The sequence below is a fragment of the Garra rufa genome, chromosome 24 (assembly GCF_049309525.1).
Source record: "Garra rufa chromosome 24, GarRuf1.0, whole genome shotgun sequence".
NCBI lineage: Eukaryota > Metazoa > Chordata > Actinopteri > Cypriniformes > Cyprinidae > Garra > Garra rufa.
The window spans coordinates 23,067,835-23,084,351 of NC_133384.1; the positions used below are offsets into that span (position 1 = coordinate 23,067,835).

The following is a 16,517-nucleotide window of genomic DNA, read 5'->3' on the forward strand; positions in this document are numbered from 1 at the left end:
AAATCACATTCCAGGGGATAAATATCACGTTTTTGGGGTCACTTCAACACGTGGCCATTAAAAACAACCCACGGCAACAATGTCAGTTGGAAAAACCATGGACTTGGCAACTCTTGTCAGAAAGTGCTCAGATTTCATCAAAAATATCTTAATTTGTGTTTTCCGAAGATAAACGACGTTCTTTCAGGTTCTGAACAACATGAGGGTGAGTAATTAATAACAGACTGTTAATTTTTGGGTTAACTATCTTTTTAAAGGTTAGTTATGGAACCACTGATGCTAATAAATAATGTTTATTTTTTAAGAGTGCTATTTGCTATGCTATTTGGCTCACACAATTACTTCGAGGTTGAATTTTGGTTAGTAAACCTAAGCGTATATTACTGAACATTAATATTTTTGTTGAAACTATAACAGACCTTAAGCCTTAGTTCATGATTATGACTTTGTAAAGTGCGTTTCCATGCAAATTGTACCTTAGCACACAACGTGATACTTAGAGACTGCTATTGACTATGTGTTGTCATGCAATTATCTGGTAATGCCTGACAACATGCTTATTGTTTAAACTTACAAAGTTCTCTGCGGTACACATATGTCTTAAGCAAACAAACACTCTAATGGCAAAACTGGAAGAAAGAAATTGGTTAATGTGTAATATATGTGACTCTGGACCACAAAATCAGTCTTAAGTAGCATTGGTATATTTGTAGCAATAGCCAACAATACATTATATGGGTCAAAATGATCAGTTTTTCTTTTTTATGGCAAAAATCATTAGGATATCAGGTTCCATGTTCCATGAAGATATTTAGTAAATTTCCTACTGTAAATATATCAAAACTTAATAATATACATCGGTAAGAACTTTGGACAACTTTAAAAGCGATTTTCTCAATATTTAGTTTTTTTTGCACCCTCAGATTTCAGATTTTCAAATATTGTCCTATCCTAACCACCCAAACATAAATGAAAAACTTATTTATTCAGGTTTCAGATGATGTATAAATCTCAATTGCAAAAAAATTAACCCTCATGACTGGTTTTGTCGTCCAGGGTCACATATTAGAGGAGCATTGCTCTTCTTTGCTTGCTTCCTGATCTAGCTGTCTCATAAACCTGATATATTACGAACATTGTTGGCTCTCTGTTCCTCTTTTCTAAGTCTCTTGTATGAAGGCATCTGCTAAATATGTAAATGTAAATCACATATATCTGGCATTACATAGGCCTACAGAGAATAAACCAGCATGTGATGGTTTGGTGTTTAGTATCTCTCAGCATGGTTTTAGAAGAGTTCTAGGCAAACTGCAGTCGGTTGGTCTGGACAGTCGTTGATCAGGCTATGAAAGCAACTTAAGATGTGTTTTTCAGCAGGGTCCTTAAAATGGGAAAGAACAACTAAGAGTGAAATGTTCTTCAAAAAAGAAAAAAAACACATTTACTCATGGGTTTTATTATTGAGAGAAGTTAACAGTGGCTCATTGCTCACGAATAACTGGATGAGTCATACCGAGAAAAGGTAATCACTGGCAATGATGTAGACCGGCTGCAGGGCAAACCCCGTTGTAGTGGAATACCCTTGTTGAGGTCCGTACAGTCAGTGAACGAGTGCATAAATCAGTCTTGAAAGCAGCGCCAATGAGATTCGCCGTTTCAAATTGGCTATACGGTACGGTCCAATGGGAACAGGCGGTGCATGTACTGTAGCGCCCCTATTGGCTGAGAAAGACGAGGATGTTTTGCGAACGCTTTCAGTACAACCCCATCTCTTTCGCAGGTGGTGCATGTTCGGAAACAGCTTGCAATGTTCAGGACTAACTGAGACTGTCGTATGTAATCAGCGTAATTTCTTTCCCGTTTTGCGTTTTCTTTTTGACAGCATGTGCCAACACACGCACGGCGTGGTCGCGGGGCGTGTTTTTATTCCTCCAAGGCCACTTTCTTCTGGTTAATATACAGTGCTGCATTGAGTGTGTGCTGAATTACGGGTGCTATCTGTGTCTGCATTGAGAAAAAAATGAGAGGGGGAGAATAAATGTCCATGCAGCGCAGAGCCTGAATGAAATCCGTCGTTAAACGCATACAAGTTCACGTACATTTATTCAGATATTCGCAGGATCTCTCCGTTTTCTCCTCCAAGCATCGGCATCGGGGTTTGAAGTGGTCATGCCTTTTGTTTTAATTTGGGAGACGAGACTGCGGAGCCATTTGCACGATGATGATGATTCACGACTGGACGGAGTTTAAAAAATGAGGAAGCACTTTTTTTCTAAAGATACTAAAAAGATAGAGGAGAGGCCTCGTCGTCCTGCAGGCCGTGGGTCTGTGCATGGGAAAAGCGAGAAGAAAGGAAGAAAAAACGAGCCTGATGAATAAAAATCGAGTGAAATGGAGCACGAGACACGCGCGTGGGGAAATATGGACCATATCAATAATGACGGCGGTGTGCGTGAGAACCAGATCGATCCGAACAAAATGAAGCACTTCGCCTCTTGAGCATTTAAACTGATATTTTTTTTATTTGCAATTTAAAGAAGAGGGGATTCCCGTGCTTTTTGAGAGTTGCAAACAGCGCTCAAGTTCCATGCAAGTTCTCCTCTCCGCCTTCTTTTGATTCCTTTGATTGTTTTACTACTTTCTTTTCGGCGGGTTTGAATTATTTTTGATCCGGATCCATAGCGTTGATATTATTCAATGGAATTATGTTATCAGTTACCGGTTTTGCCTCTAGACAGGCCGGTTCCCAAGCATGTTCTCAGCCGGAGGGGAGCCATTAGTTTCAGCTCCAGTTCCTCTTTATTCGGAGCCCCCGACCCGAGGCAGCTGTCACAGGTAAAGAACAAAACATTCTGGCTGTGTGTCAAAACCTAGCGAGCTGCCTACCTAGAGAATCAGACGCGCGTTTCGAACGCTGGTTCGAATCATTTCGGAGCATCCGAACTATTCGAATGTTCGGAACGCGCAAATGATGCTCAAAAATGTGAATTGAACAGTTCTGCTTTATTAGCGCAGATTTTAAAGAAATATCTGGAGGAATGAAAATGTAATTCACGTTGCCTTTATTGCTCTGTTATCAAATGACTTTCTAATGATTGATAACACATTAATTATTTTATTGACCACCACAATAATAATATTGTGTATCATATGAACCACAAGTCTCAGATGCCTTAAGTAGAGCATAACGAAACTAAATAGCGAATCTGGTTAATTCAGCAGCCATTCAGACTGATTCATACATTCACTAAAAAGAACCGGATCGTAAGAGTCATTCTCTAGGGACTCGGATATGTTTCGTGATGCAGATTCAGACTGTTTTAGCAACCGAACCGATTCTCGGTTCTCATCCCTACTAGGTAGGCAGCTCGCAAGGTTTTGAGACGAGGCCCAGTTTCTCTTCCATGCTCAATTATTCTTGTGCTTGTACAGGGTCTTGATTTATTTACTCAGAAGTCCCCAAGTGTCAGGGCTTGACAAGAGACAGCGTTATTTTCCCTAATTGTCTGTTGTCGCTGTCATACTGCGGTGTTGGCAACACAAAATATGTTTTGTTGTCCCTTTGGGCCACATGCTGACAGTCTTTTCAGGCTGAAAGCGTGTCACTCTCCCCCTCACACACACACACACACACACACACACACACACACACACACACACACACACACACACACACCTACACACAATGTTTGAATTTGTTGGGGATTCTCTTGGACAGCCCTCTTGCAACTTGTTACTCGCTGTCCATTGGGGAGATTTGAGGTGTTTTTGAGTGATTCATATGGTGCTTTTAACCCCTGTGAAGCCTGACATGTGAAATAATAGTCAGAAAAGTGTGTTTTTTTAATGAAACCGTTTATTGAACCTTTGGTTAACAAGTTTGTGTATGTGTGTGTTTTGTATCACTTTGTGAGGAAGAAAAATACCTCAGAGAACCAAACTGAGCAAAATATGCAATTTATATAGACACAAATATAGAATATTCGTAGCTTGTAATGTATTTAAATGACAATTTTATAACCGTATAGCTGACTGCTTGCATATAATGCATATAAATATCAGCTGTCAGTAGTTTCATGACTAAAACTACTAGTGTTTGCACAATGCGTCATCAATAGGCCATTTTGGCTTCACTGAACGTAAACAGTGCCTTTGAACCGAATGAAACATGCATATTTTGTTGATTATTGCTGCTGAAAATGTCAATTAATGTCATGTTTTGGGCTGTACTAATCGGTCAAACCGGGGGAAACATTTGGGGAGTACTATAGACTGCCAAAAGCAGAGGTGTAAAATACTTGAGTAATTTTACTTGATTACTGTACTTAAGTATTATTTTGGGGGATTTGTACTTTACTCAAGTACAAATCAAACTGACTACTTGTACTTTTACTTGATTACATTTCTGAAGAAAAAACAGTACTTTTTACTCCTTACAATTTTATTTCATGTTGAAAAGTACATTACATTTTTATTGTATCTTATGCACATTAAATATGGTAAACGGAAGCTCAAACGTGCATGCCTGACGTGACAATCAATGATCAGTGTTTTCATGCATCAAGCACACACATTGCTACTTTAGTTATGACTTCTATCAGATAAATGGCTGGCTTTAAAACCTCACCATCATATCTGAGGAAACATATTGACGTAGCAAAATTGCATTTCCCCCCAAAAACGTTTATTCATTATTTGTTCATTATTTTTATAGAGCCATTAGCTGTGTAACATATTAGCTGAATGCACAACATTGAGTGCAAATGAAATCAGTGATAAGAATTTAAATACAATTAATATTTTTGTGGGATTTTTTTATATTTTTTTTATAAATGTTACAAATCTCCAAAAAAAAGTATTTAAATAAACATCATATGTTAAATTACAAATATTGTAATTCATGTTTAGTCATGTTCTAACCAGATAGTGGATAGGTTGCATTTACAATATGTCCTTATATGACACATTGAGTAGGAATTAATTTTTTTTTTTAATCTTAATAACTACATTATTTGCTCATTAATTAATCTAATTAGCTGCAAATAATTATTTATCAGTATTTGCTGAGAAAAACACATTTTTGTATTCTGTCTGAAATATTTTTCTAGCCTCACATCTTGCTCTTCAAAGGGATAGTTTACCTAAAAATAAAATTTCTCTCACTATTTACTGAACCTCTGTCATCCCAGATGTTTATGACTTTCTTTCTTTAGAGGAACACAGGCAAAGATTTTTAGTGAATATAATGCAAGGAGACAGGACCACTTCAGAAACCACACAAAGTGAACACGGTGGTCAAGATTAAAATATTAGTATTTGTATTCTTCTTTGTTTCACTTAAGAAGACCCTGATTCATTAACAGGGGTTGCATAAATTACTGTCATTTTCACTTTGTGTATAGTTTTTGAAGTGTCGTTTTTGGATGTCCCATACACTTGTGTTAAAAGATGACCTTTCTAAAACACTTAGTTTGTGTTCGTCTGATAAATTAAAGTCATATGGGATGGCATGAGGGTGGAAAGGATGGAGTTTCCTTTTAGTTCCTTTTCTTGTATTTTTGCTTCATTTTAATTGTTGTTGTTCCACTAGATATATACGTGTTTGACCTGTGCCATTGCATTTTGTTTCATTCTCTCCCTTTAACCATACTTCTGTATGTCTGTCAGAAAAAAAAAAGTACTTTTACTTTTTCAATACTTGAGTATAATTTAAAAGTTGTACTTTTTTACTTGTACTCAAGTATGTTTTTGGCCAGATACTTGTACTTTTAATTGAGTAAAATTTTCACTGAGTATCTGTACTTTCACTTGAGTAAAATTTTTGAGTACTTTTTACACCTCTGGCCAAAAGTTATAACAAATTAAGGAGAAGAGTGCAAAAAACTTATGAGGAACAAAAGGCGTTTGTGGTTGGCCAACTGAATCAGGATTTCCAGAATCTTGTCAATATTTGGAATTGTTCTCATCATTTCCAGTCAGGTAGATGAAATATTAGGCTAATATCTTAATTAATACTGCTTGTACCCATGTTTACCACCTATAAACTATAGTTTGTCAAAATACTACATGATTTAGCAGCTTCCACACGGTTTTCCGTGGTTTAAACAGCATAAATTAGCAGAACAACGTATTCAGAAGTACATTAACCGTGCAATCCATGCAGTTGTTTAAATCTGAGTATAGCCAACATGGCCATGCATCCAGGTTAGGCTAAGAAAATGTAGTAGAAAATGTAGTGGATGTTTGTGCAACAGTTTTGATCACAATTTAAAGGCTTTAGAAATGCATATACGATACAGTAGCTATAAAGGGTTAAGTAGCAATGCATATCTTTCAACCGCGTTGAGACGGATATAAAGTGTTGCATGCTTTATAAAATAAATAAAAAGCCATGAAGCAGTAAAACGGTTGCTTGTGCATTGAGTAATATAATGCTATCACGTGCTAGATATCGGGTATAAAGGTGGTGCATACGCTTTTAACATGAACTGTAATCTATCATCGGCCTGTACTGAGTCTTTAATGAGAGATAAGGCATATCTCCAGGTCAAAGGATTGTCACTCACTGTACTTGATAAAGTACATGATAAATTCACTAGTCTTGCAGCAAGCTCGCCGAGTGAGAGATAACATGCTTAGCCAGTGAAAGAAGCCCCGCAGGGCTCGGAGGCCCAGAATTTAAGATGTAGTCAGTCAATAATAAGGGTCATGTCACCAAGCAACCGCTTGTATTGGGAGTTAGATTAGATAACCCTTCTGTCCAGTGTATTGCCTCAACTGCCCCTGGTTGTCTGAGTCTACCAGATGCTATCAGCATCTCTTGAGTCAATCATATGCAAATGCATTTGGCTACTGCTTTTCTAGTCAAACGAGTGATTGCTGAATGACTGGAGTTGTTATAAAGAACAACAATAAGCGCATTAGCATTGTATCATAGATTTTCCCGACTCGCTCTCCATGCTAACAGGTGTTCTGCCAGCGGAATAATTGTTTCCCCTGGTTTTTAATACAATTTTGAGGTCCATTGGGGGTTTGACCCAGAATGCATCGAGACCTATTTGCCTCTCTTAATGGCATTGCTTTGGCAAGCTTTGTGCAAAAAGCATTTGTCCCTTATCTCTGTCTGTTGTGCTGCATGCATGAAAGCCCAGCAGCTACAACCGCCTTCTCTAAAAACACAATGCCTGACTAAGTGCCTCCCAGAGAGCTCGCTCTGAAACCCACCAAAGCTCTGCCTGGATTTTCGCTGGAATTTCATCCGTGGGTGGAATGTGGGATAGACCCGGAGCGGCTCTTGGCCCTTGACAAGTCCAGGCCTTTGTGCTCCCTCCGTACGGAAGGGGCGCGCATTCGGGATTTCTGTAGTGACGAATAAACTGGTCACATTCACCAGCCTGTTTGCAGTGAAGCTGCTTAGAACAATAAAAAAGTGTAAAGAATGGCTTTAGATTTGTACATGTATCCTTGCTTTCCACCAAGTTAAGGCTATCATTTCCAGTCTACAATCATTCTAGACCTTGTTAAATTGCTTGACAAGCTCAGTCTTCTTCCCTGTGTTGATGTAGGCTTTAGAAACATCACATTCATGAACTGTGCAAGCTAAAGAAAGTGTTAGAATTCTAGTTTATATGTATAATAAATATTTATTATCAGTAGTCACTACTACTACTACTATCAGTAGTCATATATTGCTGTAATAATAATAAATGATAATATTATTGTAAATGGCATCATGTACATATTTAAAGTATGTTTAATATATTATTACTTTTAAGTTGTGTACAGTGATAGCATTTGCTATGATGATATTAACATTTATAATAATACCACTAATGCAGTTTACTATAATATTTACATTTTTTTTATTATTAGAATTTTTTTCGTTATTATTAATAGTGTACATTTTATGCAAATCATAATAATAGAAATAATAAATATTAATATTAACATTGCAAATCATGTATTTGTTTACACAAAATATACATTGAAATATATGTAGTGTTAGTATTAATATTTTATCCAAACAACTACAGTAATAAAACATTTACTTCTGCTCACCAAGCCTTGAAGTACAGCAATAGCAGTACATTTAAAAAAAAATGTTTTCTATTTTTTATATATATTTTAAAATGTAATTTATTCCTGTAATTTTAAAGCTGAATTTTTAACATCATTACTCCAGTCACATGATTCTTCAGAAATCATTCTAATATTCAGATTTTCTGCTCAAAACACAATTATTATTATTATTTTGAGAACAGCTGAGTCCTTTTTTTCAGGTTTCTTTGATGAATAGAAAGTTCAGAAGAACATTTATTGCATTTATCTGAATTAGAAATCTTTTGTAACATTCTAACATTTCTTTTGTAACAGTCTTTATCATCAATTTAAAGTATTCTTGCTAAATAAAATTATTAATTTGTATAATAAAAAAAAAAAAAAAATATATATATATATATATATATATATATATATATATATATATATATATATAGTTTGTAATAAATATAATTTAAATATACTGACTGTAAGCTTTTGAATGGTATATTATATATTACAAAAGCTTTTTATTTCAGATAAATGCTGATATTTTTATCTTTATATTCATCAGATAATCCTGAAAACATTTACTTAACCGTTTTAAATATTGATAATAATAATAATAATAATAATAATAGTAGTAATAATAAACGTTTCTTGAAGAGCAAATCAGCATAAAAGATTTCTATTGGATCATGTGACTCTGAAGACTTAAGTCACCGGAATAAATTACATTTTATAATGTATTCAAAAAGTTATTTTAAATAGTGAAAATATTTCAAAATGTCACTGTTTTTGCTGTACTTTGGATCAAATATTGTAAATGCAGGCTTGGTGAGCAGAAGAGACTTAAATCTTACTGTTCAAAAACTTTTGACAGGCGTAAAACTTAATTATTCTTTTAAATATTTATATCTGCTAGAAGTTCAATTTACAGGGAATACCATCATATGAATGCATTCAGAGACAACAGACATGGACTAAAAAAAAGATTGAAAGCAGTTTCCTATATCGTGCCATTTAAACAGAATAACGATGATCAACAGTTTTCTGCTTTACTAAAATTAAGAATGGTTTCTGCACAGTTGGCAGTAAGCGAAAGTGTTTTACCATCTCAATGCATCAGCCATAAAGCACAGCATTCAACAGATTGCTGTATGTCACAAACAGCGCCTCCGAGTTGGAGCAGTAGCATTTTAGACGGTTATACGCACACTTCGCAGGCTCGTAGATCCAGGGCAATTATCTTTTTGTAAACACTGAATTTTTGTGTTCATGCAGTTATAAAACATAAGTGACTGTTGCAACGCTCATCTCTCTCTCTGTGTGTGTGTGTGTAGGTGCCCCTCGCTGCTGTGTTTGTTAGGCTACCATTGCAAAGGGAGGTAGTTAAGCATGTGCCTGGACTCTGGGGGCAGTGGTTTGGGCCGCAGCCAACATCACAGATGGCCAGGATCTCTCGCTCTCTATCGTCATTCTTCTCTTCACTCTTTTTCCCCTCTCAACTTCTCCCACACTTGTTTTTCTCAAACATGCTTTTTGTAAACCGACGAACGGCTTCCCAAAAGCCGAGGGTGTTGCGATATCACTCACAGGCTTCGTGTATTAACAGCGTTACACATACATGCGGCCCAAACCCACTTGACTTAGAAAAAATCCAGGGAACAAATATATTGTGTTTAGTAATTGCAACATGCAAGAATCTCAATAGCATGACGTGCTTTCTAGCAGGTTAAGACAGTTGCTGTGTTTCTGATGTGCCTGCACTCGTGATTCACACACTTATTCATGTGCTGCATTACTTTACTGCGTCAATGACTTATCAGCAGCTCGACAGCATGTTTTTGCCATTTAGGCAGAGCAGCCCGTTCCCGAGCGGCATGTGAAGCATTGCGGTCCTCTGGTGTGTCCGCCATATCTGTGGGCTCTCGCTGACACCGTTGGCATCTAGTTTGCAAGTGGAGAGCCAAAGGTATATCACATCATTCTGTGTGCGTTTGCGTGTTTGTGTGTGGCTGGAAGGCCGACATGCTTGGTTGAATTGCATTTGTTGGAGGTCATATCAGCCGTGTTTGGTGGTGCAGACAGGGCGAGGAGGAGTTTTTTTTTTGAAGGAGTTTGTTTATCTCATTCATGCGATAAGGTTTTTTTTGTGCCGTGTTGTTAGACTGACGTAGTTTCAGGATGTGGTAAGAATGTGGAGGGAGCTGTTCGGTTTTCAGTATTTCACAACTTGCTGCTGGTGTGTGTAAATGTGTGAGTAACCCTTGCACTGCCGAGGCTGCTTTCACATTCAGCATTAACTTTCGGTTGCGTTTGCATTCGCTCTGTGTTTATAGTTAGTTTTTTTTTTTTGCTGTTCGGGTCAATGGGTTTTTAAAGATGCGGGTTGAATGGCACATCAGGATGGCGGATCTTGTGTGTTGAAGTATTGTGTTCGTTTGGAAATGACGCAAATCTCCACCCTTGTTGACAGGCGTTCAGTATCTCACTTGAAAGCTTTTCTTGCACCATCCTGATGTCATTTCCCTTACATATGGGCCTCTGAGATATTTCGTTTGGGTGGATGTTTGGGTGGCATTAAACTCATTGTACTTTTCTTATGTAATTCTTAATCTTGATATTACTCATTACTCCAAAATTGTATAATGCTTGTTGGGGATTACATACACTACCAGTCAAAAGTTTTTGAACGGTAAGATTCTTCTGCTCCGTAAGCCTGCATTTATTTGATCCAGAGTACAGCAAAAACAGGAAAAATTAGAAATATTTTTACTATTTAAAATATCTGATTTCTATTTGAATATATTTTAAAATGTAATTTATTCCTGTGAATCCAAAGCTGAATTTCTAGCATTGTTACTCCAGCCACATGATCAAAAACATTTAGTAGACATTATAAATGTCTTTATCATCACTTTTGATCAACTTAAGGCTTCCTTGCTTAATTTTCTTTCACACAAAAAAAGTTTTTGAATGGAATAGTGAGTAATGTTACAATTTTTTTTTTTATTTCAGACAAACCCTGATCTTCGGATTTTTCTATTCATCAAAGAATCCTGAAAAAATGTACTCAACTGTTTTAAGTATTGATGATAATAATACTGCTGCTATATAGCAAATTGGCATATTAGAATGAAGACTGGAGTAATGACGCTGAATTTAGCTTTGATCACAAAAATAAATCACTTTTTAAAATATATTCAAATAGAAATCAGTTATTTTAAATAGTAAAAGTAATCCACAATATTACTGCTTTTGCGTTTTTGTTTTAAAAAAACATAAACAACTTTTGACTGGCTGTGTATATTGAGGTTGCTATTAGTTGGTTAATATATAAGCAAAATAATATTTAGTTTGGGTGGATATGTGAGTGGCATTTCTGCAAAAACGACGATCCCTTGCGTTGAGCTCTGTTTGGTTTGTAGACTCCATTGTTGGCTCAACGCAGTGACCGTTGAATGTCATGTCACAATATAACACTGATTCACTTCCTGTCACATTAATCCTTGTTACACCACAAAATGGCCATCAGCAAATTGTGCTGCCGTCTAGCAGTAGGGCTACCGGATCTGCCATTGAGAACCCCGAGTTCTGTTACACAACGTGTTGAGTAGTTAACTGTTGGAGGGACCGCAGGTTTGGCACAGTTTACTGGTATTGCTTAATAGTTCATGCAAAAATGTCATCGTTTACTCACCTTCATGTTGTTCCAAACTACAAAAAAAAAAAATTCTTTAGCAGAACATGAAAGAAGGTATTTTTCACAACAACTATGAGAGAACTTTTAAGAACAAAACAACTTTGGACCCCATTGACTTCCATTGTATGGGCAAAAAAAACTTTTTTAAAAAGAAAGGTATACAGGTTTAGAACAACGTGAAGAAATTGAATACAGTGCAGGTGTAAGTTATACACAAGATATCTTAAAGAATGTTTTGAGTGTTTTTGTCTATACAATTAATGTCATTGGGTCCAAAACAGCTTTGGACCCCATTGACTTCCAGTGTATGCACAAAAACTTTTTTTATCCATAAAGTCATACAGTTTTGGAACAACTTGGAGAAATTGAATCGAATATAGTGCAGTTGCACTTAACTAGTAACTTAAGTCTGCTGTTTTTGTCTATACAATCAATATCATTGGACCCCATTGACTTGCATTGTTTGGACAAATACAATTTTTGTGAAGAACGTAATACAGGTTTGGAACAACACGAAGAAATTGAATATAGTGCAGGTGTACTTAACTAATAAGTTGCACACAAGAAAATATTTTAAAGAATGTTTCAGATGTTTTTGTCAGTACAGTGAATGTCATTGTGTCCAAAACAATTTTGGACCCCATTGACTTTCATTGTATAGACAAAAAACTTTTTTTTGTGAAGAAAGTCATAGAGCTTTGGAACAACATGTGCAGGTATGCTTAACTAATAAGTTGCACACAAGAAGATACCTTCAAGGTGTTTTTGTCTATACTATGAAAGTCAATGAGTCCAGAACCACTCTGGACCCCACTGACTTCCATTTTATGGACAAAAGAAGTTTCTTTTGAAAAAAATCATGCAGGTTTGGAACAACATGAAGAAATTGAATATAGTGCAGGGGTGCTTAACTAAGAAGTTGCACATAAGAAGATATCTTGAATAATGTTTCAGCTGTTTTTGTCTGTGCAGTAAATGTCAGTGGGACCAAAATGACTTTGGACTCCATTGACTATCATTGTATGGACATAAAAAAACAGTTTTAAGCAGAAAGTCATACAGATTTGCAATAACATGAAAACATGTAATATAGTGCAGGTGTGCTTAACAAATAAGTTGAACACAAGAAGGTATCTTAAATAAAGTTTCTATACAATAAATGTCATTGTGTCCAAAACATCTTTGGACCCCATTGACTTTCATTGTATGCACAAAAAGTCATACAGGTTTGGAACCACATAAAGAAAGAAAAGAGAGCGGAGGTGTACTTAACTAATAAGTTAGTTTATATTGCGACCTGACCGACTCTATAACCTGCGCAGTAAAAACAGCGTTTATGGCTTGGCACTTACAGGAATGTGCACTACCGTTATCCAGCATCTCACAGCATGGTGCTATAACTCATGAGGACGCTTTGAATTTATGAGCCCTCTCCGAGGCCTGTTCCTTTAATCTGAGTGAGTTTAGAAGCATGACGTCGGATAAGGTTTAATGGGAATCTGTCTGGCTTCCTCTTTTGTTTGCTTGTTCTGTCATGAACCCACTCCCTTTTTTTTTTCTCGCCTGCAATTAGACAAGAGGAAGAAATAAGTTAGAGCTTGACTATAAACTGGCCGTTATCGCTTTCAAAAAAAAAAAAAAAAAAAGAAACAGTTACGTGCTCGAAGAAAAGAACCCTGCGACCCTGTGGCACACCCGACCTGAGATGACCTTATTGTGCTGGACTGTGTAGCATTTCAATGTCAGTCAAGTTGGATCAATATAAAATAAAACACCCTGATTTTTTTTTTCAAACCTATATCAGTGAAGAAATATTTATTCCATAATAAGTAGACTTTTTACACTTTATGGTCAAAACATGAAGAGGGTTTTATGCAAGGCCACGGTAGATTTTGCACCATCTTTTGGGCCCTATGATTTTAATGATGCGAAAAATGTAAAATTGCAAAATTTACTGTAATACATGAGAATGTCATGGAATTTGGCAAATTTTGGATTAATGAACAAAAAGTAGGTCAGTACACTTGGTCAAAATGCAATATGGACTAGTGTCTGTAAATATTAAACTGCAAAAACACTATTTAAATATGAATCCTGCATGTTCTCCGTATCTGTGTGAAGGAATGATGCAGACTCGCAGTTTCGTTTACAACACATACTGAATCGTGTATGACGTTTTCAGTTTCCAGCGTCCGCTGTCTAAAAATGTGACAGAATATTATTTAATGTAATGATAGTACTACTTCTACTAATAAAATGATTATTAAAACATTAATTTTTTTCAGGAATATTTACCAGAAAAAATTTAATACACAACACAGTAATTCTTATAAATAAATAAATAAAATCATAATACATTATATATTTTTAATAAACTCAAATAATTAGAGACGCTTTTGATTATTAATATTTAATGAAATCATTCAAATGGAATCCAGAAAATTAATGGACAACAGAATTAAAAAAAAATGAATATGAGAAAAAACTTGAAGAAAACGTGACAGAATATTACTTAATGTAATAATAGTACTACTTCTACTAATAAGATTATTATTAAAACATTTTTATAAGGAATATTTACCAGAATGTATTTAGCAGAAAAATGTAAATACACAGTATTTCTTATAAATAAATAAATAAATAACCATAATACATTATATATATTTTTTTATAAAATCAATTAATTAGAGATGAATCCAGATGATTAATGGACAACAGAATTTGGTAAAAATATAAAACTGAATTAAAGAAATTTGAATTTTTGAGAAAAAAATTAAACATTCATAGGGCCTTAAAATGTAAATACACAACGCACTATATGTTAAATAAAATAAATAAATAATACATTATATTTTTTTTTTTATGAAATCAATTAATTAGAGATGCTTTTGAAGATTACAATTTAAAATGGAATCCAGATGATTAATGGATAACAGAATTTGGTAAAAATATAAAACTGAATTTGAGAAAAAAATAAAACATTTATAGGGCCTTAAAATGTAAATCCAAAACACAGTATTTGATAATCAGAGATGCTTTTGATTATTAATATTTAAAGAAATCATTAAAATGGAATAGACTTTGGTAAATATAAAACGTAAAACATTAAAAAGCTTTTATAGGGCCTTATAAATTAACTTTTTTTATGTAAGAAATTAAATGTAACAATTCTGCAGAATTACACATTAATGTAGATATTAAAGTATAAATCATATGTTTAATATATTTATAAATAAATATATATCAGCTGCAAATATTGTGCTGTTTTTCAGTAAAGAGAATCATTGAGAATGTAAAACATAAACTTAAAAACCTAAAGTCTACTAATCCTTAAAAAAATAGGCTTTTGCTTCTCATTTTCTGATGAAAAAGGTGAATATTCACCCTATGAGATCCGCAAGCTGGCCACCCAAAAAGCATCTCAGACGGCAAGGTTGTAAATGTACTGCTGATAAGAGCAGATTCAGTTTTTTGGTCCAAACCCTGATCTGTAACAACTTTCATTAGACTTTGTGTTGGCAGACCTTGGACTAGTATCAAACAGATCACTCAGAAACATTGTATTGTTTTTTTCTGTCTGAACAGACTGTATTACATTGAACGAAATAAAGCCCCTGACTCCCCTCGTGACGTGCTGTCAGGGTTTTTTGTTTGGACCCGGCCCTGAGAGCCAAGAGCACGGGGTCAGGAACAGGAGCCTCATGAGGACCGCGTCATGCTCTCCATCATTACACTTCCTGTGTTTGACTCAGGAATCCACAGCTGCGATGGCCCCCTCTCTCAGCTGTTAGGCTTTTTGCTCTCGAATGCAAATACGCACATCGTCAGCTGTGCTGTTTATTGGACATGTGACCCAACTCCCATGCCATTGATCTCACATTTACATGAGTGCCAGTAAGTACTGGGAGAAAACATTCAAAGCAGAGAGGTTGTGGGGTTTTCCCGGGCTGTGATAGGAATGATATTTGATTGTGGCGCTCGTTCCATACCGTCTTCTATCGGCAGGTTTGAAAGTGTCTCGCTTCTGCGAAACGGGGCCGTTAGTGTCTTTGAGTTGCGAGAAAAGTCTGTTTTCTGTGACTGTGGTTTGCGGGGGTTCGGCTCATCCAACTTGCCGTTCTGCTATTTATGGAAATGCTTCTCCGCAGATAGATGTGGTGATGTCACTGCTGAGAGAGGCCAACTTTGGTCTGAGAGAGGGAGCTTGTGTTACACCTGTTCCAAGCCACGCTTAAAACCTGAAAACACACGCTTTTGGCTTGTGCTTAACAATAGATTTAATTCATGTTGTTGAAAATTGCAGTATTTCATTGAAGTCAAAGTGAACTTTTTTTTTTTTTTTTTTTTTTTTTTACATTTTTTGGAGGGAAGGGGTTGAAAGGTACACCCAAAAAAATATTTTAGAGTTAGAGCATGCTAGTATTATTGCACAAAAATTATTTATTTATTTATTATTTGGAGGCAAGGGGTTAAAAAATACACCCCCCAAAAAAATTATTTTGGAGTTTGTTGTGATGAAAAATTGTGAGATCATCTTTTCAATAATGTGCACTTATGAACTGTTTCGCATTAAACTATGAACATTTGTTAAAGTTATGATTTGTTAATTTTAACCATTACAGGTAATTCAATTAATGCGACAATAAATCTGCGCAGAATATTATTTAATTTTTATTTCATGGCCTGTTACTTATTGTTTTGCAAGTTTGCATTCTAATAGAGGTAAATACAATTATTATAGAATATAAGTATATAAAATATTCATAAATATTAT

General features: G+C 35.5%; 1 protein-coding gene across 1 annotated transcript in view; it reads left to right on the forward strand.

The window, feature by feature from the left end:
- The first annotated feature begins 1,633 nt into the window (after positions 1-1,633).
- pde7a (phosphodiesterase 7A) overlaps positions 1,634-16,517 on the forward strand; it is a 45,124-nt gene continuing 30,240 nt past the window's right edge. Inside the window, exon 1 of the mRNA XM_073830571.1 lies at positions 1,634-2,835. Coding sequence (XP_073686672.1) covers positions 2,698-2,835 — 138 coding nt within the window. The 5' untranslated portion in view covers positions 1,634-2,697. The remainder of the gene's footprint in view (positions 2,836-16,517) is intronic.